This window comes from Pteropus alecto, unplaced genomic scaffold, assembly GCF_000325575.1.
Source record: "Pteropus alecto unplaced genomic scaffold, ASM32557v1 scaffold69, whole genome shotgun sequence".
Lineage (NCBI taxonomy): Eukaryota > Metazoa > Chordata > Mammalia > Chiroptera > Pteropodidae > Pteropus > Pteropus alecto.
This window is the reverse complement of record NW_006494610.1, coordinates 7544993-7570832: the sequence shown is the minus strand read 5'-3', so window position 1 is coordinate 7570832 and position 25840 is coordinate 7544993. Positions and strand designations below refer to the sequence as shown.

General features: G+C 30.6%; 1 protein-coding gene across 7 annotated transcripts in view; it reads right to left on the bottom strand.

Annotated features, from left to right (window-relative positions):
* The window catches only part of CACNA2D1 (calcium voltage-gated channel auxiliary subunit alpha2delta 1), a 452371-nt gene that overhangs the window by 148859 nt on the left and 277672 nt on the right, over window positions 1–25840 (bottom strand). For all 7 annotated transcript variants that reach the window (XM_015599796.2, XM_015599800.2, XM_015599795.2 and 4 more), the window contains exon 6: window positions 22630–22759. In XM_015599796.2, coding sequence (XP_015455282.1) covers window positions 22630–22759 — 130 coding nt within the window. The remainder of the gene's footprint in view (window positions 1–22629; window positions 22760–25840) is intronic.

Here is a 25840-nt window from a genome sequence, read left to right as displayed (position 1 = left end):
AGCTTTTTCTATATACCTCTATTAAAATACTTCCCACATTTCACCATCCCTCTTTATTTGCATGCCTTCTATTATATTGTCTTGCTTTAGGGTAAGCACCATGCGTTATTTATTTTTTCCTTCGATATCTAGAATATAGTAGAAGAGGCAATAGAATGTGATAAATCTCTGTTTAATGCACAGTTGTACAATATTGGGCAAATTATACGATTGTATAGAGTTCTAGTTTTTCAGGGATAGAATGGAGAAAACAGTACCTATGATATCTAGGGTTGTTATGAAAAGTCAATGCGATACTTAATGCATAATAAGCATTCAGTGAGCAGTAATGACTAAATGTGTTTAGGTATTCAAAAGTATTTGTTAATAAATGAAAAAAGTAAATGGATATATTAATTGTGATTCTCATGTGTTGAGTTGTCTTATTAAGTTAGAGGTAATTTTCAGTAAATTAAAATTTTTTCAGTTCTTTAATCGACCTATACCACATTACAGCAGTACAAATGGTCCAATAATTCCTTTTCCTCCCTTCACCCTAAGGAGGTAAGTGAATTGTGGGCATCATCTGTGTTAGAGGGATAAAATCATTCTGGTCCTCTTTTTAGCTTCACTTCAAGTTCTATGATAGATCAACTTCTAATGCAGATGTTTTGAAGAGCCTTATATACATACCGTGTTCTAGTTTTTAAGAAGTCTGTTAAATCAGTGAATTTTTCCAAGAACCTTCCTCTGAAGTATCTCCCAATTTGTGTGCTTCACTTCCTTGTCACCTAATTTCTATCATACACTCATGTGACAAATGTTTACTGAGCATCTATTATGTGTCAGGTACTGTTCTAAGCTCTCGAGCATGAGTTGACAAACTTTTTCTTAAAGGGCCAGATAGGAAATATTTTAAGTCTATGGCCCACATGTTCTCTGTCACATCTACTCACATTGCAGCTATAGGACAACAGAAGCCATAGGCAACACATAAACAAATGGATATGACTGTGTTCTAATAAAACTTTGTATACAAAAACATGTGGCAGGCCAGTGGTCCATAGTTTGCAGACTCCTTCTTCGGCCTATAGGGCCATCAAGACAAACAGGACTTCTAACATTCTAGTGAAGGAGACACACAATAAACAAATGAATAAATAGGAACAAAGAGCATCCTATGTGCTCTATAAATAATTAAAAGAGGGGATGCCATAGAGATTGACTAGGTGATTACTTTAGATTGGCCATTCAGGAATGTTCTCTCTGAAGAAATATATTTTAAGCGGTTACTTTAGATTGGGCATTCAGAAATATTTTCTCTGAAGAAATATATTTTAAGCAGAGACCTGAAAGACAAAGAACTCACCACAGAAAGATTGATATAAAGCCTTTAATTAAGATAATAAAAACTAATGATATTGAGAAATAGGAAATGCATAGATATCAATAGAACGGCTTTATGATCTAGTGTGATATTTCAAGAATAGAATCTCAAACAATTTTCCCAAAACACCAATCTATCCAAACAGATAAATATGGCACCAAGAAATATTATGACAGATTAAAATTGGTTGGGGCATCTTCACTGTAATAGATAGAATCCTACAGAGGTGAAGTTCTAATTCCAGCACTACATTCAACCATTCAAAAAACATTTATTAATAATCCTTAACTAGCTCTTGGAAGTAAAATAAGATAAACTGTGATCATTCTTCCTAAGTTGCTCTAAATCTAATGAAGGAGACAGAGATAAATCAAAGCCTGTTACACCATATTTTGCTTTTGTATCACAGACTCTATTAACAGTGCCTGCCTATCAAAAGTTAAGTAAATGTTTCAAGAATCAGGGTGTTGGTCACAAAAGACTTCCTGGAGGAGGTGACACACACAGAGTGGAGAGGTGGTAGGAGGTCTTGGTGGCTGATTCAATGAATCTCCTGTGCAAGGCACAAAGCCTTAAGAAAAAAAAAAAGGCATAAGGCGTTCATTCTAGGAGTTCCAGGAGCTGGTCATTGTTCAAAAGGGTGAATGAAAGGGGAATGTAGAACAATAGCAGCCAAGATAAGATTAAAGACACACTGATATAATGGTCCAGGAGTATCAAATACAAATTATTTTACTCTGAGATCTACAGAGAGCCATATAAGCTGAAGTAAGAAATAATAATATTTGTACTTGGGACTTTGCTCAGAAGCCAGTATGAAACAAAATTAAATGTGGACTGGAAACAAGCCAAATGTGAATGAGGAACATAAAACTAGCTGGCAAGGTCAGTCTGCTGAGGAATAATAATGGTATGAACTAAAAAAAGTAGTGGTGGACAGAGAGAGTGGAAGAAGATTAAAAAGATGTTGAGGAGAAATAATCTAAAGACCACTGTGACAGATGGTGGGAAGGGGAAAAGAGAAGCCTTGGTTTTCTGGCTTGGGATTGGATAGCACTATAAACAAAGATAGAAATGTTGCAGGAAGGGTATATTGGGGGACAACAATGAACTCAATTTTGAGTATAATGTGAGGTACCTCTGAGAAATCTCTATTAAAGAGGGTTATTCAAAAGGCAATTAGAGAAATCAATCTGCAGCTTAGCCAGAAAGTCCATATGAAAAAATCAGATTTGGGAGTCATTGTTTCAGTGACAGTCGCAAGTATCCAGTTATCATCAGGTATCGACACTAATAAGCTCTAGAAATCCTTAAGTACTAATCAGAGAGAGATTGCCAAAAGGAAACAAGGTAGATCTAACTCTCACAAACAACATATTTTCCATAAAAAGTAATGTGTGTTGTATACTTTAACATCTATTGTTTTCATTTAACAATAACTGCAAAATGTGCCTTTCAAATATGATTTTCATATCTGCATTAAATGAGTGTACTGAATATAAATTCCATGTATCTGTGTATGATTCACAGTCCATCAAGAAGAGAGAATATAAAAAATATTAAAAGCAATAAAAATCTATTATCTTCTAATGCATTTTTTTTTAATTTTGTCATTTTGAAAATAGATATTGACTTAAATCAAGTACCCAGGGATACAATGCCTGCATCTCTTGTTTGTAGAGCACTTTAATGCTTGCTGTGCACTAGAGAATAAGCAATTTTCCCTTCTACCTCCGTTAGGATGATGAGGTAATCTATTGTGCCTTTATACTTACAGAGAGCCTCAAGAGACTGAGGCTTGATGATTACGTGGTCTTATAAGACTCTAAAGTTCTACTACAGGACTCACATATGTATTATAAAGACACTCCAAATTACTGAACATACTCTCCTAACCCTCATTGTGCAGCTCTCTTCTGCAATTTACTTGAAACTTTGACTTTGAAAAATGATTTAAACCTGCATCAGAAGCTCTAAATGCATGAATGCCAACCACCCTAATTCATCAGAGGGCAAGAGTGACAAGATTTAATTACTTAGAAACATGTGAGACTTTTCTAAAAAGAAAACTTCAATCTTTCAGTGAAATTTAATATCAGAAGGTGACATACAAATCAAGACTTTTTAAATCTTTTTCATAAAACAGAAAACTAGGCATATGTAAGAAGTAATAAACTCAGTTTAATTTTACACACATAGTTACCATTCTCTGATATAAACACGGCTTATTGAAATAAATTTTACCATTCTTCCCCAAAAGTATTTTCCTCAATATTAATCTTATTCATGTTTTTAAAAGAAACCTTTACTTTCTTGCCACTTTGTATTCCAAATCAAAAAGGTAATAAACTCAATTTAATTTTAAACACATAGTTACCATTCTCTGATACAAACACGGTTTATTGAAATAAATTTGACAATTCTTCCTCAAAAGTATTTTCCTTAATATTAATCTTACCCATGTTTTTAAAAGAAGCCATTACTTTCTTGTCACATTGTATTCTGAATCAAACTGATGGAAGCCAGGATCTTTTTACCTTATGTGTCAGTTTCTCTGGCCTTACAAATAAATATGAAGCAAAGTCTTCTTTTGTTTGGTTCAACAGAAATTCTTTCATATATATTCTACTAAAATATCAGTTGTCTATTTTCGTACCCTTGCATCTGCTACTCCTAAATGTGACGTCTCCAACATTTTTGTTTAAAATCAAAAGCGTGTACATTTTATTGTTAACATTTTTGGGGGAGTAATTTTTCAAGTTACATATTCTTAAACAAGGTAGCAATACCTTCTTAGCAAGAAGGTAGGGATATGTGTGCATGTATCACTATGAAAACCAGATCATATTATTCCATCATCTATTTCGATAAAATGAGTTTTGACCTAGGGTGGTGAACACACAATGCAATATACATACAGATGATGTATTATCGAATTGTATACTTGAAATCCAGATAATTTTATTAACCAATGTCAACTCAATAAATATAAACAAACAAACAGGTTAAAAAAATAATGTATACTTATGATATGCATAATCCATAACATTTAATTAATTTTAAAAGCATTAGTTATAGTAGCTCTTCTAGACACTGTCAAAACGTCACATAATTATTTTCTTCTGAGGATAAAAACACAATTTTTCATGTCTTTAGAAAATCCAAATATTAGGATTGAGATTGAATTTACTCCTACTTTATAATATTCTCAAAAAGGATTTTCTTGAATATAAATTTATTTCTTTGCTTCCAAAGGATACCCAGTGATTTTTTTCTACCACTTGGAACCCATCTTATTAACCATTTTATAAAACATTATTTTTTAAACCAAATTAAAAAATCTAATCTTATTGTCTAGAATTTGTATCTTTTATTATTAAAGTTAATAAATCCTTTATTTCCAGGTATTAGTTTTTTGGAGCATAAAGATGTTTTATTAAAACTAAAGTCTCCTTGAAACTCATAGACAATGTTTATTATGTTTGTTTCTAAACAATTCTCTTCTTTATCTTAGTTCAAGATACATTGAAATTTATGCTATCAACATCAAAGTACAGACTATTTTTTCCTAGGATAAGATATCATTATCTAAAATTTCAATCAATGCATAGCTTGCTGTAAAGCTTTCTACACTTGAATGATATACATATGTGAAATGTATATTATATGCATTTATGCAAAGTAAAATGAAGATTAAGTAAGAGATAAGAAGTGGTATTCTAAATTTTTCATGTTTTAGAATATTTCAAACAAAAGTGTATTTTCAAACTACTGTTTTTATTTTGGGTCAAAACTGATATCTTTAAGCTTTTTACTTTTTTCTGTCAACTACTTTGTGTCATATTCGAAATAGAGCTTGTAATTATAATTTTTGAAATGTATAAATCATAGCTAAGCCCATGGGCTTGTGAATAAACTTTGAAATAAAACAGAATTAAATATTTGGCAATATTTTACATTGATCTAGAACTCACTATTTAAACCAAAGACAGATGTAGACATTATAAATGTAATATTCCTTTATAAATTTTTATCCTGAGAGATTCTTATACATGATTATATAAATAGATTAAGTTTGTAGTAACTATATACTAACATAAAATAAAAATCTAAAGAAGAAAACAACTATGCACATGTACCACTATGTTAACAAAAAAAATTGAAGTTTAAAATTAAGAATGTCTTGGTCAGAATGGAGTTCTCACCTTTCACTGTACCCAAATCTCCCACACCTTTACTATTATAAATAATCTGAATTCAGCATGGCTAAATCTTAGGGAGACAGACAAGAGATGATGGGTTATGCACCTACATTATATACTCAGAAATTCAACAAATGAACACCAGTAACATGTCAAATGAGAGATGGAATTCATAAGACAGCTAACAATCTAAAAGTTTCAAAATAAAACCTTTAAATAATATAATATATTGTTAAATTCAAATCAGCAAGGCATAAAATATTTCTATTTTACCCATTGATAAAGTGTAATATTTTCAATTTCCATTAAAATTGTATCCTTCATTATAAGAATGAAACATATTTAAATAAAGCTGAGTTTAGCAATGCTAAAGTTACAGTAATGGTATTATAACGTATGGTCCCTGTAATAAAAATGTCATATTTTATTGATAATTTAAATATATGTATATTTTAGCAGATATATAAGAATACACATACACACATAGTATAGCTAACCCAGGTTAAGTTCAAAACTCTTAACTTGAAAATGGCCTTTAGTCTAGTGATTACAGAACACTTGTTAGTTCAGTTACATTCTGTCACAATAATGAGTAGTATAATCGTATCTGTGGGAAGAGTAGTTAACATATGTTGTGGGCAATGAATTAATTTTTGAGTTTTATAAAAAAAACTAATAAATTGGAGACAATATACTTTCAACGCATAAGATTTATGCGTTTTTCTAATACTTTGATTTGACTGTTGACTTGGAAATGAGCAAAAGTATAAATTTAAAACTGTCATAGTCTGAAACCAATCTATCATCAACCTCCTAAGAGAATAAGCTGTGGGTTTTTGTTTTCCCTAAACTGTCATATTTTTGAAATCTGGATTAAGGAGAAAGAGAAAAAGAATGAAAGACTGAAAATAAGAGAATGGAAATGACATTTATTTGTAGCTCTAGACAAGAGAAATGTTTGATATGGCCTTTGAGACTTGCTAAAATCATGATAAGATTTATTTTGGAGATAAATCTTTTAGATTAAAATTTTGATTTTTAAACATTTTGGGAAAAAAGTCTGAGAAGCAGAAAAAGCCAGACTGGACAGTCATTTTATACACAGAGTAATGACACAAATATAAGTAAGTGATTAGTGATATTTCGGGAAGATTAGTTAGGTAGATCAATCAGAATATATTTGACAACAAATAAGAGTGTGTGTGTGCATTTACATGATGCATATGAATATGTATATGATTTCAGTAGGTTAAACATCAAAGTAGTTTGCTGCTTATACATTTTTCTCACTCATCATATAAAATCACTGCTTATGGTTGGTGGAATCTAGGGGGTAGGCTCTGCAGTGTGACCTCATTCAACTCAGGGACCTAGAATGAAGAGGTCTGTCCTTCTGGTTCCACCCATTTGGTTATGGGTGGAAAGAGAGTTCCAGGGGGTCTAATGCTAGCAATTAAATCCACCAGCTTGAAAGTCACACATATCATTTCCTCCATACTCATTGGACAGCACTAGTCAAGTATCACCACCCTGATGCAGATGGAAAAGTGTGTGTATTCCACCTGTGTCTAAAGGAGAGATTCAGGTACAGTTGACTAATATGGTCTGTATAAGATTTGTCATATCACAACACACTGATTGAAAGTATATTCATGAAATGATCATTTTTAATTTCATTAAAAACAGGAGCTTTAAATTAGAAAATCATGGCTGGCTTTTCTTTTAACAATAATTTATGTGGAGAAACACAAGAGGAGCAAAAAAACAAAAGACGGAAAGTCAGGAATGTCTTTGTAATAATCTGTGGAATATGATTCCATGGAGCAGCTATTCTGATTAAAGCAGAAGGCTTGTTTTGATCAAGACAGAAGAAAAGATTGACCACATATTGAAATTCTTAAAAGGTAGCGAGAATATTAAAATATTGTGATTATGCTAACATATGATGTAGAGCCCTAATAACAAGTCTTTGTGCATAATTTCTGATGTTTACAATATATAGCTTATATATAGTTTGCTATATTATAGTACGCTAAATATATGACTTTCACCTACTCGACAGCCTTATTTTCATTTTTACATTCTGATTTTATCATATTCTGTAAATAAATTAATGCCAGGTATACAATTAGATCCTTATAAATTAGGTGTCCCTCACTCTATATCTCTCCATACATGTACACACACACACATACATATATGCACACTGATTTTCTCATACTACATATAAACAGATATCACTTTCAATTCAGCATGTACTTTTTGAGATATAAACAATATATTTAATGCTCTTTGAGTAATATTTTAAATCTTTAGATATGTATAGTTAATTCTATCCATTCATGTAAATTGGCTTTATGGTAGCAAAAAGATGTTGTTTTATTTTATGTTTAATAAACCTAATTCAACTTCAAAGATTAAAACTTTATAAACTCTATACAATATATGATACAAAAGGAGACTGCATATTAATAACTTGATGGCCTTCAAAGTAAACATGATCTCATATTCAAATTTCAGATTCATAGTCTATTCTTTAAAATATTAAAGTCTACCTCAAAATTAGTTACTGACATTCTTGTTCATAAGCTACTCATGATACTACAATAACCCTGACAAAAGAGCTATGAACAGATACTAATCAATATCAAATAATTCTAACTTAATTTGCATTAGAATAAATTTAATTCTATAATTCACCAATTCTGTCTTGTTAAATATTTATTAAAACATTGATTCTTTTAAGCTCAATGAATAAATGAAAAATAGATGTGGATATGTGCTCAATTCCATGTTAAGAACTTCTATTAGATGACAATATTCTCATTAGACTAAGATCAAAATAATTTATATCAAAATTTTCTTAGGAAAATTAAGCCTACTGATAGATAAAATAAGATAGATACTGGTAAAACATTCATCTAAGAGTGGTCTAGTAATTTTATGTTTTCTGTTAATCCTCATAACAATCCTTTGAGGTTAGTATTATGTGTATTAAAATAGCCTTACAAATGGCAATATCGTCATAATGTTTTTGCTAAAGGACTGTTCATCTAAATATTCTTTGGAATATGATCATTTTCCTTTTATAATATTAAATTTGTATTTCCTACTCCTTAATTTTTTTCATTTTTGGTACCATTCTCCATTTATGTCAAAGGCTCTCCAATGTGCTTCATGTTTCACATTATATAACTTCTTCATCAACTTTTCTACTGTAGAATGTCTTTCAATAATTTTCACAAAAAAACTCAAATATCCTTTTCAGAATAACATATATTAGACAATAAATTGAATAAATCTAGACTTCTATGAGAAGATTGTAACAGAAGGACTTGGTTTTAAAAAACCAAGTGGTGATAAAAGTGAAATACAAATAAATAAGATCACTGATTTCAATGAAACTAAAATAAGTAGCATTCTGCATAAAAATGAAAATGCGCCTGTGGATGAAAAGGGTGTGCTATAATAAATCTAATCAAAAGTCACTTCATGGGGTGAATTGATCATAAATTCCTAACTGGGCAGCTCATGGTGAGTAGTCATACCATAGGCATATAATTTCTTTAGTAAAGAAATTACTAAAGATTTATCATTGCCTTAAGTAAGCCATGTCTATCGTTTCTGTGCATTTATGTTAATGCACCTTTGAAATGGCTCTTTTAAAGATCCCTAGGAAGCGTAATCACCCTCATGAGCTCAAGAGAGTTAATTTTATTTTATTTTCCAAACAGCTATAACTCCTTTAGAATTAAATGTGACAGAAAAGTTTGGCTTTTTAATTTATATATTCTTTTTTAATATGGTAACTATTTAATTATTTTTTCTAGATTAGAAAACTGGTATTAAAAGTAATTCTTAAAAGGAGTTTTAAGGTCAAAATACCAAAAATAACTTTACATATATGTGTGTGTGTGTGTATATATATATATATATACACACACACACACACATATATATAATATTGCATAAAACTTGTTCATTTTTAGAAGAAGAAAAGTTTTTTTTTTTTTTTAAGAAAAGATGTGATTTTAAATTCGAGAATTCAGAAACTTCAAATAAAAAATGGCAAATAAAATACAGGGGATAATTTTTTTTCCATTAGCCTTCCGTTAGAAATGGAAAAATGTAGTGTACATATATTGAAAAATGATTAAAACTAGTTTTTCTTGACATTTATTTCTTTGCTTATTTCTTTTAAGCTTTGGAATGGAGCTGACAACTGAAGAAGGTCAAGGAATTACATTATTCTAGAATGAAGATGTTCTTCGAAGGGTCAAAGAAGCCCTGTGATTTACAAAAGATAAAAATTAAACAGAGCCATTTTAAGTAGAAAAGATGCTATCCCTGTACAAGGTTAGTTTATTTCAAAAAATAAAGCCTTCCACTAACTACTTGCATTACTCTCCTGGGGACTTGTGCCCTTAGCCTAAAGTGGTCTAATTTTTGCCAATGTATTTCTATGCCAGAGGCGGTGATTGTCAACACAAAAACAGAAACAACTGGTCTTCACAGACCTGAAAAGGTAGTAATAGGATAGCTCCTCAGTCATGTTCCAGACTGGTGAATATAAGATAATAAAAGAACCCAGTGTCTACGGGAGCCTACTATAAACTTCCTCACAGTTGCCAGTTACCAAAATTTGCAAGAAACAAGTAAAAACGACAATTCTTACATAAGATTAAATCAATTAGCAAGGCCTTTGGTACTACATTAACAATGCTGTGTACTTCAAGTAGTATTTTCAAAAAGTGTCATGCATTATTTATTGTTAAAATTGTGTATGACTTTATTTGCACTAATGACAATAAATACTGATTGAATTCCATCACAATACTAGTATAGCTCATAGCCCCATACTTTGAAAATCTGATCTTCATATCATGAGACAAAATGGTTTTGAAATCTTTAATCCATTTAAAGTCTTTCTCTTTTTAATAGGAATGTTAGAAATATCTTTTAAATGCCTATTTATTTCTAGGGAGAAATCTGCATAAGATTTTATCTATAAAGCAAATGCCAGATGATTAAAAAAATCTCATCTCGAATTCCATACCTCCATTTTCTCTCCAATTGTCAAACCTTTTTAATTTGCTGTGAACAGTATTGTCAGTCTGTTTTGGAAAGCTCTTCTAATTTAAGATTTCATTATCTCCCTTCTTCAACCTTTGAATGGCCTGTCACTTATTATACCCATCTTAAAAAGCTAGCCAAGTACACTTCTTATTTCCAGCTATCAATTTATATAGGCATTGAATTGTGCACACATCCTTTTTCATATTTTCCCTCTATGTTCCTTTTTAAATTTATTTTTAGAAACAAAGAAACTGCATTTTAATTTGCATTCTCCCACAATAAGAAGTATAGCAATAACTGGATGTTTAACAAATCCCTGCATTTCTTGTACAGTAATAGACTAAAATAATTGAAAGAATATTTCATTTATAACACAGTTCCTAATAAAATATAAAGAAATGAATTGAAATTAAGGACATCTAATTAACATATTGTACAATATTTGATCTCCTCCTTAAGAAAAAGCACTGAGAAATAAATGTCAGCTCCGATAAGTTATGAAAAAATCTGTAATATTCTTCAGTGAGCTGTATGCATGCTAAACAGAGTGCTGGGATACAGGCATTATCTATGGGCATTATCCTTATTTGATTGGAAACAGGAGTGCAATACCCAGATTCATCAGGTATGTTGAAACAGATTCTTAAAAACTTCTCTAAGTACTCTTGACTCACTGAACATCCTTCATGAGGCTCTTAAGAACAGGCTTTCTATTAGCTATTTCTTAAATATTTGGCCAAATACGCAACATTATAAGATAGACTTTATAATTAAATACAGTACAAAAGACATATAATAAAACATGAAGAACCATGCAACATTCTATGTCCAAATTTGGGCTGACTTGGTAGCATTTGCTAAGGCTGGCATGAAGCATTAAGGATGTTGCTACTCTACAGTACCCTAAGTGGTTCTGGAGAAGCAAACAGAAAATGCCACCCAGGGCCATGGAAGCAACTAGCAGTAAGTTTTCACTTACAGCAAGAAGTCTCTAAATAATCCATAAGAGCTCTCCCCGAAAGAGTCTGCTTAAATTATCTATAAGACCCATCATCTATCCAACCCTGCCCAAAGCCACTGATCTGTTACCATCCTCCTTCCCTTCCCCTCTGTGCTTCTACTCGGTGGGGGTAAAATTCATATAGCAGCTTGTAAATGCCCTCCTCCCCCCGCCTTTGCTCCTTCTCTATTGTAGGATTCCATTAGCTCTAATATAGGGTAGGGAAGAAGAGTTAACACCAAATCGAATTTGGTATTTTCACTAGTACATCAGAATAGATATTTCAATTGCTGAGTTAAAACTTTTTTTTTGGTTACTCTTTTTATAACTAAAAGTGACCAAGGCCATTTTACTATTTTAGAGTCACCAGGTAAGTCATTGTTACCTACATTCATTCACCAAAAAAGTTTGAGTCTAATAATATAAAATTACACTTTCACAACAAACTATATGTCACCCTTGCATAACAAAGTAATTCATATGAATTAAGTGAAATATATACTTGTGGGATGTTAATGTTACATGGTCAAATAAATATGAAAATATTGGGTAAAACAACTTACATGTTGTTTATTTCTAGCAGAATTTATACGAGCTTTTAAAGGTTAATGTGAACTATGAATATTTAAAGCAGGAGCTATAATATACAACGTATCCCAAATTTATTTGGCCAGCAAACCATTATCCCAGTTACAAATCTTAATATAGTTTTGTTATCTATAGAACAATTTTAAAATGTGACATGTTCTAATGAGTAGTTGTCAAAACCATGGTAGGTCATACAGAAAACAGGGATGACCACCATTACAAAGACTAAGTGGACCTTGCAGTAGTAGCTAACTCAAGAGATCATGGGGTTTTTATAATTCTAAATATTATGGGTTAAAATATTCCTCATTTCAATGAAGAAACTGTGATGCTTCACAAATTCATTCAGAAGGAGAGTATTCTAAAATGTGATCAACCTGTAATGTACACAGGACAATATTATCTGCACAGGCTGGTAAAAAACAAAACAAACAAACCAAAAAAAAAAAAAAAACTCGTTAGCATGACTCTAGCACCATCTTGGACAAAGGCACTATGATTGAGTGAATGGACAATCAATCAGGTTATTACAATATTCTTCTGCCTTCTCTTTAAAATAACAAAACAAAACGAGATTTCAGTAACTATAAATTTCAGTCTCTACATCTGCAGAGTCTACATACCCACTAAATAACTTAGGAGACTCTTCATGAAAATGATCAATCTAATTATTGTTGCTATTTATGCCTAGAATTACAAATTGTCTTTCCAATCAACTCTATTTATTTACTGAGTCTGGTGACCATTAATTAATTTCCAGAGCCAATAACTTCAAGTGCAAAAATCAAGATTCTGAATTAAAATGCAATAAGGAGACTTGCAAATCCAAATATTTCTAAGCCATATATTTCAGTGTAAAATGTGAAATATCCAACTTTACTTTTCCATAGCTTATATTTATTTTTTAAATCATAGGTTAAGCCTATAGCATTTTTCCCCCCATCTGGAAACAAATCATGTTTTAGTTAGCTCAGGCTGTCATAACAAAATACCATAGACTAGGTGGCTTAAACGACAGAAATTTCTTTTTTTTTTTTCTCACACTTTTGAAGGCTGGAAAACCCAAGATAAAGGTGCCTGTCTATTCAGTTATGGTGAGAGATTTCTTCCTGGCTTGCAGACACTTGCTTTCTTGTGCTATTCTTCACATGGCCTATCCTCTGTGTGGGCATGTGTGGACCTCTCCTTTTACAGCCACCAATCTCTCCAGATTAGGCCCAACCCTTATGATCTTATTTAACCTTAATTACCTTCTAAGGGTCTCTATCTCTAAATGCAGTTACACTGGGGGTTAGGGTTTCGACATGACTTTTTGGGGAAAAAATTCAGTCAATGGCAATTTATAGAATCCATAAAACTGTTATTACTAATTAGTCCATTACTCTACAATCCTAATTGAATTAAAGAACCTGTATCTAGAAGATCGGAGGAATACTGTATCTTTCATCTTTGAGTTTACCTGTGGTCAACATTTTTCTAAGGAAAAAACAAACACCATATTGCTCTCTGTGAAATGCATATATTACAGAAACATCATTATAAAAATGCATTGAAAGTAATGCAAATTTTACCTCAGAAGAGGAATTGCTTCTCTTAGTGCCTTTCTTATAAAATATGATCAAATTACCCTACCCCAAAATCTATATTCTGTACCTCAGGCTTGTCCTCAATATCTTTTTATGATGTTCTTACTACTTTATTGCTCTAATCCTAATAAAGAGTAATGTTAATTATTTAAGCTAATGATCTTTTTGTAACAATGGATGATCACTTGTTACAGAATCAATTGTACTTTTTGAGAGTTTCCTTTCTTAGCACTCATCTGATTTCTGGTTCCATGATTCAGAATCCAAGCTTTATATCTGAAATAGCATTTTAAAAGAAGAAACAAAAGCTACTTTGTTACTATTATAAGCATGACAACATTTTACTGACAGTTCTTTAAAGACATTCGCTTTTTTAGTCTTTGAATATACAATGCTGTAGCATGGAATGATGCATCCTCCAGAATTGGAAAAAACTTTTTTTTTTGGTAAATTATCTGGTTAAAAAACAGTAAACACAAAACTTAAAAATGTACTACTGCTAAAAACATTTTATATTATTGTATCTTGATCCCAATTCCTATTTATGGTAAATAGCCGTACAGAAAACAACTACTCTGAAAAAATACCAACGGGTTAGAAGTGGTGGAGATTTCTCAGTTCTCCTCAATCATCTGAGTAGTGTTTGTTGTTGGTAGTGGTATTTAGATAAGATTTTAATTAAAAATCGGTATGGCTATTGAATGCTTAATCTGCATATGTTGATATAGAATATAACAATATTATTAGACATCTTAAGTACTCAATTATTAAGTCATTTATTTTGTTATGCATTATTCTTTCATTGCTGTTTCATTTGGTAAACGTTTTCTTTTGAACTTTTCATCATTATTAACAAGTGAGATTGGCCTATGGTTATCTTTCTATCTTTGTTTTCCCTTCTTTTTTTTAAGCCATATCTATCCTTTTTTTGTATAAAACTGATATGAGTTGATACTTTTCCACATTTTTGAGTTCTAATAAAATTTTTAAAAATTGAAAGTATTTATTCTCTTGAAGGTTTTATAGATATCACTCAGCATGAAGTAGTTTTGTTGCCAGAAATCTGAATGTTTCCAATTTATTCTATGATCATTGATCTACTGAGTTAATTTTAACTACATTTTATAATAAACCATTTTTCTTACACTTTATAATACTTTATTATAAAATCGTACATAGTTCCTTTTATGATTTTATCCTCCTTTTAGCCGGAGCTATAGTTCTTCCTTTTAATATTTTTCTATAATTTTTTTAACAACCTTGGTAAATGTTTGTGTATTTTTTAAAAGCTTGTGATTTTATTGCTAAAGTATACTTTAATACATTTTGTTATTTTAAATTTTTAAATCTGTATATTTATCGAAGTTCAATTAAATATAATAATTAAATTCAGGCTACAAAGGTAAAAAAAAACCCTCTATAATATATTTTGTGAGAAAATCAGGATAATTTCTAAAGGAGTTTCCTATCATCTTCTCAGACTGCTGCTACATCTCATTAATGTCCTATATTTATTTTAGACAGCTACAGAAGCCAGTGCAGAAAAAGAAACATGTGACATTAAAGCTGAAAAAAAAAAAAAATGAAGTTAACTAATCCAACTTATTATCAGTATTATGTACATAGACAAAACATTATTTAAAAGGTAATATTCAGTGTTCATAAAGTTGGAGTTAGATTTATTGCTAGTATAAATCTAAACTGCTACTAACCCACAGTATAAAGGGCACTAATTCATTGTTAGTATAAATCTAAATTGGTACTAACCTGCAATATAAATAAAATTTATCAGTAGCTTTGACCTTTTAATACCAGGTCTTAGATTTTATAAGGAAATAATAAAGAGGTGTAGAGATTTATTTATTCACTAAGATGAAATGATAACAATATAAATGTAAATTAGTTATGGAACATATAATATTAAAATGTTCTTTTCAAAAAATATTAATAAATATATGATAAAGCTTACTGGTAAGTTAAAGGTCAGGTATAAACTTTATATTCATTAGCTCACTTTTATAATAGGTTAGTATTAGTATATTCATTTAGTTTACTATATATTTACTATTAGTATACACACACATATATTAGTGTAATTTTACATATTTTCTTTTATATATTATAAAATTATCATGTGTTTCCTTTATAATGAGAAAAAAATAATTTTAATACTTAAATTAAAGCAATTTTAAAAATCATAACGTTTAACAGGAAAATATTTACTATTTCAACCAAGATACTGGTAAGTAGAACAATTCAATCAATAGTCTTATTTCAAAGAAATAGAACATGGCATTAGTTCAAGATTACTTGTTTTGCACAGAAAACAACAGCCAAAACATTACCATGCACATATGTAAGCACCAATAATTTGTATAATTCAAAACCAGCTTGTACTGTGATGTGAATCCCAAACCAGAAGTCTGTCACAGGAAATAAGCCAGGCAAGCCCAAAAGAGGAGCTCAGCAATTTACATCAGTGTAAAAGGATTTATGTAAACTGGAAAAAATAAAATTTCTCTGAACATTTTCTTCTAGGATTTCTATCATCTGTTCCTAACTGTATCACTGAATATCAGGAAAGAAACTAATTTGCATGGAATTTATTTAACTAGCAAAAAAAACTTTAAAAGTTATGGAGAAAGGCATAGAGAAAGGGTCTTTTGATATTCTGCCAAACTGTAATTTTATTTCATTCACTACTCTTTAAAGATCTCAATAATTTTATCTTAGCTCATTAGCTTCTTAATTACTTTTATAAGATTTATTTATGGGAATTAAATTTGCATGTCACACTGTTTTGAGATAATTAGGTTAATTAAACATGTCATAATACCATTTTTCATAATATAAAATTAGAAAGAAGAATATAGACCTCAGAAATATACTAAGTTTACGCAATATTGATAGGAATTCTTCCTTGAACTACGATCTTGGTCCAAGGCCCCATCATCTTTTCTCTGTTCTTGCCTTTTATGTCTGTTCTCAACAAAGTATCCAGTATCACTTTTTTTTATTTATAAAACTAAGGCGGATTATTTAATGCATTCAAAACTTATCATAGCTTTCCATTTCTGTATAGACTTAATGTATCCCCCTGAAATTCCTATGTTGAAGCCTTACCCCTCAAGGTGATAGTATTAGGAAGTGAAGCCTTTAAGTGGGAATTAGGGTTAGATGAGGTCATGAGGGTGGAACCCCCATATTTGGATTGGCATCTATATTAAAAAAGAGAGCATGTGCACAAAGAAGAGGTCATGGTCTTCCTGCTCTTTATGAATCTGCCATGCTTTCAACTTTCTGTTCTCTCAGTTTATAACTTCTTATCCAGATGATACTATGACTCTTATGCTCACCAACTATGGATTTCTGGTACAATGTTGCTTTATCCAAAAAGTCGTCTCTATCTACCTAGTTTAAAATATCAACTCCCCAACAGCTAACCCAAGGACTACCTATAACCCTTTATTATTTTATTTTTGTCTAGATTATTTAATCTACTACAATATATCCCATTGTTTTAATTGTTCATTTTAAGCCTTACTCACATCCACCAGAAAACAAGGTCTGCAAGAACAGGGGTATTTGTCTATTTGTTCAGTGCTATATTGCCATTATTTGGTAAAGTGAATGACACATAGGTGTTTAACAAATATTTGCTGAATGAAGGAATAATGTGTTAGAGGTCATATAAAGATAACTTTTTACATTTTTTTCAATTGTGTTATATATTAAACATAAAATATATCTAAAATTAATCAACTTAAATTAGTAAAATTTCACCTGATTATTGGCTGTTTTTGAGGTCACTGAATAATACCCTAATAAAACTAATATGATCTCACAATTCTCTTATATTATAAAACTGATATTTTTCTTAACATGAACAAATATAACTCATATTATTTTGGTATTATGAGATCAAAGCAAAATTTTGTTGATTATATTTTTCTATATACTCTTTTTTCATAATATAGCCCATAAATAATTCGAATTACTTATTAAATGACAAATATGCCAACTATAGATTAAAATACTGTGCACTCTCAGAATAACTGAAATTAAAATATATCCACATCCATTATAGTCAATATAGTTTAAAAAGAATGTATATTTCAAAAAAAAACATACATTATGTGAAAAAGCTGTTAATGCTATAGTTTATGCCCAATATCCTTTTTTGTTAACTTTTGAAAATCTACTTTGGTTATAAATCAGATTATATCCTAAGTAATCTACCTTACTCATACTAATCATTATAACATCAAATAATCATATATTTCCCATGGTCTGCATTTCCTTCGAATCACCTGTTATCCAAAGAACTTACAATTTGACATTTTAAGTCTTTTAAAGTTCCTCCCATATGTATTTTCTTTATTTCAAAGTTAATTAGTACAATTTAGAGAATAAGATTATACAATAGAAGTGAATATTGTATCAACATCAAGTACAAGTTTTTATTCTTACAAAATATGTTTTGTGAAGCAGTACTAAAAACTAACATCACATCATTGAAATCTTTTCACTGGGAGTATTATTTGTTTTTTAAAAAATGCAAATGATAGACCTGTGAGCACACACTGCCTTCTGAATCCAGCCTTTTGCCCAACACCAAATATCTTAAGGATTATTTTCAATGGTCTCTACAACTATCAGAGCTGTGAAGTCAAACAGCCTGATTTATATTGAGCATGCCAATCAGAATATTAACTTTCTTAATCTGTAAAAGGGATACTACCCACCTTATTAATCACTGGAATAACATAACAAAATGAGTTGTTTAAAAGAGTAAATATAATAAGCTATCAGCACTCCAATTTAAGTAGTAGCCATATCTTGAAATACATTAGTTGCTAAAATTTATAAGAGATTATGAAAGACTATCTACACATTTGTTGGCAAAGGCAGGGCAGCTTTTTCCTCTGTAAATTTTACATTGTCATCATTTGAGATACAGTAGCTATATTTTTTAAAACAAAACAAATGAACATCAAGATAGATTACAATGCAGTATTAGTGATTATACATAGTTCAATTTATAAAAGCAAATATTACTAGTAAAGAATATGAGACTTTCAAGAACGATAATACAACTCTTAATTCTCTTGCCTTCTTTTATCAAAATGAATGTATTTTTGTGATAAAAGCATATTTGTTTTTTAATTTCTCAAAGGAAGACAGTAACTGCCTTGCTCACATTACAAGGTAAGGTTAGGAACTAAAGTATATAGTACCTGAAAGTGTTTATTAGTGTGGGTTCCTTATTATCTTCCTTTTCAACATATATTCTTTTGAAACTATAATAATTCTATAAATAAATATCAACATAAATTTCTATTAATAAATGACTATAGAATATTCTATGAAGACATTCGCTATACCAGAATCTGAAGTGATTAAATAATAAATAAAATTCTGTGATTAAAACTAAATTAATACAGAATATTCAGCCCTTATTAAGTTCTATGCTTGTTTTTATATTCTTAACCAGAAATATTAGATCTGAAAATTAAGTATGACTTGTGTACTCTAAATGAAAAGTATTAACCAGTGAAATTCTCAAAAATGAAAACTTTCAGATTGGGCTCTAATTAAATACACTATTCTAAAACTTTAAATATATCATTGAGCAAAAATAATCACATTTCAATTCAAAGGACTTTAAAGTAATCGCTTTTGGGAGATTAGATCATGAGATTTCTTATGAGAATGCAGCAACACAACTATCTTTAAGTGAAAGAGGCTGTTTCCTTCAGTTAAGCCTTCAATTAAATTGCACTTTCACATTTATTAAATTCAGAAACCTAGAATAATCCTGTAAATCTGATATGTTTCGATGAGCTGCATGAAGAATACCAATAATTATTAAATTTTCAAGATCTTGTTAACATTTCTGACTGTACTTCTGTGTCATTTACTCACACAGCCCATAACACCGGATATGAATTTTAAAGGAGTACAGGGCAGGCAGGGTCAGAGTCTTACTGATTAGATTTCAGCAAAGGAGAAGCCAATATTAAGATAAATGGGACTAAATAAATAATCCAAAGACAGAGCTTCTTTTCCTTTTTCTTTAAAGTATGCCCAATACTAAAGTGTGTCTTATGCCTTCTGAAAACATCTATTAAATATTTTATCTTATTAAATTTCAGAGTAATCAAAGCAATATATTTTTATTCTTAACTATTAAAATTACAAATAGCTTATTCTAAATTGGAAAGAAAAAGTTTTATACAAAGTCAAAATTCTTTAGGATATGTGTATACTATGTGACAATATTCTGAAAAAAGTATGCTTGAATTTATCTTATGTGTCATATTTTATGTCTGTTCTAGCATAAAATAGATGAAGGCATTATAAATGAGACTTCAACTAAAACTAAAAATAAAGAGAGCAAAAGAATAAGAATAAGAAGATAAAGACTCCCGTGAAAAGTAAGTATATTACTAACTCCTGTAGACAATCCTGGCTCCCAAATAATATAACCAAATCAAAATTAACCCAAAAGTAAAATATCAGAAATTTTATCTATCAATTAAAATTATAAAGTTTGGAATTAGAATATATTTGAAATCTGACCCCATTTCTTAGAAATGCTGTAGCTTTTCATTACTCTACTTCAGTTTCCCCTTTTTCAAAATTATTTTAACAAAATTACAGTCATAAAGATATATTAAGAAAGCTTAGCATGGAGTTAAAAAACTAGTAAACTCAATAAATGTTTATTATTATTAATCAGATCAATGGAATTGTGAAGTTTACTGACCTTTCGTATTTGTAAAAGGTATGTACAAGTTAATTTACTAGGCTGATAAGTTAGGATTTAATAATTTTAGTCTCTATCTATGAAAAAAAACTGTATTTTTCACCTATGTTTGCTCCTTAAATATTTTCCCATTGAAAATTAAACAAAGTAATTTTGTCTTTATATTCTCTGGGTAACCTGCTCCTGAAGAAAAATCTTCCTTTTCCCTATTTTCAGCCTTTTGATAGTTTAACAAAAAAAATTTGTCTACTTCAAATCAGGAAGAAAATCAAGCTGAAGAGCAGTATAAAAAAATCCCAAATGGGTTATCAGTTAGTAAGTATCTGCAATTTTAAAAATATTCCATTGGACTAAGTTCCAAACTCTTAACCATGATTAGCTTTCGGAAGTGCAATTTTTGGAGACTTTCATTTTCTATGTTAAATATATACGCAATATTAAAATATCTTTAATATTGCGTATATATTTCCATATGGCTTTTAGAAGAAAGAAACCTGGTTTTAAAATGTGTGAAGTAGTTCTGTTACCCTTCACTGAGAATTTAGTTTAAAAAATTGAGGATTTCTGGATAATCACTACTGGACTGCCTGAACTTCAAGGAAATTTTCCTACAGAGTTGCAAAAAGACTGTTGCTTACATGAGTATAAGTGGAAGTGAGTATGAATAGCCTCGTTAAATATTTTTTATATCTGAAGGGAAGTTGCTGAGATGAGAGTAAGGCCAGTGAGGTAGTGGCAGCTAAGTGTGTACCATGAAAGGGGTGAAATGGTGTCATGGTGTCTCAGGTGCTATACAGTCCAGAAAGTAAGCTCAAGTTGTCCTCCTTGCCATGTTATACTGAACGAGGGTACCCATGTCCTACAAAGGATGGAGTATGGCCCACTGACTCAAAAAAAAAAAAAACGGTGAATGAAAAATATTTTTTTAAAAATGAGAAACAACCATATAGCTCAGTATTCTCTGAACAGTTGTTGTTATAAGTTACAAAATATAATTGCAAATATCAAAAAAATAACATTTGAAAAAAGAACATGACAGAGTAAAAAAAAAAAAAAAATCTGCATCTAAGTCCCAGGTAATTCCTAAAAGGACCTGGAATTAACAGAGTGATTTGGAGTGTAAAAAAGTCACTTTAATTCTCATGAGACATAAGAAACTACTTATATACACCATTTTGTCTCTATTACATACAGAGAAATATCATATGCTTAATATCATATGTTTACTATATTCAAAGAATTGATAGGAGAGAAATAATATGTACTTTTCAAAATATTAAGAGAATAAAGAGTAAAATATTTTAATAAAATTTGTTATGAAAAGAATCATACATGTAATTAAAAATGCTCTTTTAAACAACTATCATAGTGAATCCAAAAAATTAAAAGCTAATTTACAATATTAGTCTCTGTACTTAATCCTTTGTGTCTAAATTAACTTTAAGTGTAATTAATAGTAACAGCAAACATTTACACAGTATTATGAGCCTGGTACTATTATGCAAACTTAAATACTTTAACTTACTTTATTCTTAAATGACCTTGCATGTTAGTAATCTTATTCCCATTTCACAGGTGACACAATGCTTTAGCTAGCCCAGAAAGTGAAAGGATTTGCCCAAGAAAACAAACCTGCTAAAATGTAGATCTAAACTCAGGCATTTGGCTCCAGAACCTAGGCAGCTCTAGATATACTCTGGATACCCAGTATACTCTACAGCTTTTCTAATTACTTTTAAGAATATATCTATTACTTTTAAGAAGGCAGAATTATTTACTAAACAATAGAGTAAAAGGATATCTCCATGGATGCAGACTCCTCTACAAAAAATTTTTGTAGTAAGGCCACATAAACATAAACTGCTCATGAAAATCAGGTTTCTTCTTTTACACAAATCAGAGTTTAACACAGGCTTTTAAATGGCATGTAAGTAAATCGGTATCACAGTTGGTCGATTCTTTTTTTTTTTTTTTCTAACATGAGTTGCATGAAAGTGATGAGAGCATGGTATTCTAACAGTTGTTCACAATCTTTTACTTACAGCCCTCATAGATGTCGGTGGGAATGTGGACTGCTGCATGCTGATAGGATATTTGTCGTCCAAAATTAGCATCATCGATAAAAACAGGTTTTATCCTCTGACTGCCTGGCTCACTGTCATTTTTTTCAGGCTATACAGAAAAAGACAACAAACAGAATATTAAAACTTATGCTAACACAGACATTCTCACATTCATGTCTTCATTTGCCAAATGCTTAGCTTTCAAAAAAATAGAACTGAAAGAATATTTTAAAATATAGTAAGTACCCTGATGACATCGGATACACAAATTTCCATTCAGTTATTAGCATTCATATTATATGTTCATGACATTATTCGTATCATGACCTAATCTCTCTCCTAACTTCCATGATGCTGCAGTCACTCCTCAGGACCGCTCTGTGAGGACAACAGCACCGCCACACCCAGTGTTTATTAAAATATACACTGAAAAAACCAGATGAGTGCCTTTAAATACAACCAAATTAAAACTATACCCTTGAAATAAGTATCACTATTATGTTACCAAATGTATATTATGCAGTTGAAGTTAATTCTGGGTTTGACGATTGATGCTACAGATGACGGCAATGGATAGCAATGAAGAATTATTTTATGTCATAGTCTCTTAACTTTTGCATGTTTTCCAGGTGTATCAATTTTTGTTTTAAAAAATAAAGGATACTAGAAAAGATCTATTATAACCCTAAGTACAATTAAATCCTAACTTCAACCAGCTTGTCTTCCAAGGTAGGAGCTGAGATTCAATCAATAACGATTCAAAAAAATCCCACAGGAGTTTAAGATTGAAGATTCATTTTCTATCTCTTTGAACTATGCTTTTGATGCTGAATTACCTGTTGCCCTCTCCTGGCAAGAAACTAAGAATCTCACTCATTTATTCAAAACGCATCTCCAGAAACTCTGTTTTGGGCAAATTATATTAAACTTATTTTTCCTAGTTCAAATGTAGTGACTTTAACACTTCAATAACTATATTTTTAAGTTAAATTCAGATCTGTATTATCAACTCCATTTTAGATTGTTTACCATATTCCCAAGGTTACCTTCTGAAAACAAAACTAAAAAAAAAAAAATCACAACATTTATTTTGCCAGCACACTGCAGTAGTGTAAATGATAAAAAACAGAAAACACTTAAGTAGACAACCAGAAAATTTTATAAGAAGGCTGGGAGAATGTGCAAAACATAGTCAGCAGGTTGTAAAGAAGTGAAAGTGTTCAGCTTTCCATATGGCTCTGAAAATTTATATGACCAGATAACACATTAGCATCCTGAGATATTTTAACACCTATATACACATACAAACACACAAGTGTATGTATTTTGTTTCCCGAGGGGAAATGCAACATTGGAAAAATTATTTAGACACAAATATGAGCAAGAGGGCTTTTTCCTTCTTTTAACAATGGTTTCTAAAGCCATGTTCCGACCTATTATTAGGTAGTAAAATCAATTTCATAGGTCATAACCAAATAATTTTTTAAATGAAACATTAATGAAAGAGAATATGAAAATACACTTTTTATAAAGGGAAAATCTATATTGTGAAACTTGTGGTTTAGTGAGTTATGACTTTGTGTTTGTGTATGCACATGTGGGCATATATGATTTGAATTGCAAAATTTGCCATTTTTAAAAATCTTTGAAAATAGATCTCTATCGGAACACGAGAAAGGCACATTAAGACAAACTACTTTCATTAAAAACGTGAATGTGAAAAGCATTTCAGCTAATGGACGATGCCATTATTCACAGCTACAAACATTCTGAATTAGTGAAAAGTCTCGACATTTATTTTAAAGCAGTGGTATCTCAAAGTGTGGTTTTCAGAGAAGCAGCATCAGCATTCACTGAAACTTTTTAGAATGCAGGCCCCACTCCAGACCTAGTCGATCAGAAACATCAACAACACACAGGAGAAACACCATGGGAGGGGCTAAGCAATCTATAGTTTAACAAACCCTCCAGGTGATCCTGATAATACTAAAACTGGAAGTTCAGTGCTTTACAGTATCGATAGTTTAAATTAGGCATACATTTTTTATTCAATGAAAAAATTAAGATTGATTAGTAATAAGCATGTTAACAAATGCCTACATTTTTCTACCCTCCATGTATAACAGTTGAAGTATTTGTGAATAACAGATTGTATGTGCATGGTATTATGGCAAGTAATATTTGTCAAAGGATGTTTCAAAAGACAATAGTCACTCAAGATACTCTAGGGGTTAGGTTCCTCATGAAATAAACTGTGTAAGTGCTGCATGTTACATTCTTCTATTAAGAGAGTGTGACAAAGCACATTGGCATATCAAAGGCTCTGAAATAAATCTCACTTAAAAAAATGTGTTATAACCCAGTGTTTTCAAGCTTATAAGACTCTGAAGCTTTTTTAAAAAAATATAATAATACCTATTACAAAAAACATATAGTACGTATGAAATACCATGAAAACACATAATGGCAAGTATGGATGTCAGGAGATTTCGTTCTACTCTGTTGCAGTAATAACATCTCGGACTTAGGAAAGTCACTGTTCCTTGGCCTTCTGTCTTTTGCCTTATAAATAAATTATGCTGGGCTATAGGTGTGGTCCTTAACAGTGGGACATATCAGAATCACCTGGGGAGCTTCCTCAACCACCCAGAACAGCGTCTCATGATGGGGAAGGTGTCTTTTGAAAGAATCTCTCAGTTGATTCTAATATCCTCCCCTATCTTAAAAACCCTCAAACTAAAGAATTTAGAGTCATTTTCAGTTATAAAATAATATAGTCCCATTTTTTATAATTTTAGAAAATAATATTATTTTTTATAAGCATATATTTTCCAGAAATACCATTTACATCTATTTCTAGCAAATTTAAATATATGAAAAGTAGGGTTAGATGATAGATAATAGACTGACAGTGAACCACATATATGAACTAGGGTTAGAAATGTGTGGATTTGTGCAAATATTTCATTCATTCACTCACTTAAATGTTTATTGGTAGAATGGAGAAGAGGATTTACTGATATTAATGCTTATAGAAATGCCATTTAATATCTAAATTTGGAAACAAATTTAATATCCAACAGTAGAAAAATGGATACAATTACCACAAATATAAATAAAAGAGTAATCACATTGGTAATATACTTTTATGCTATATTTGCCTAAAATAATTTTAAGTTTAAAAAATACT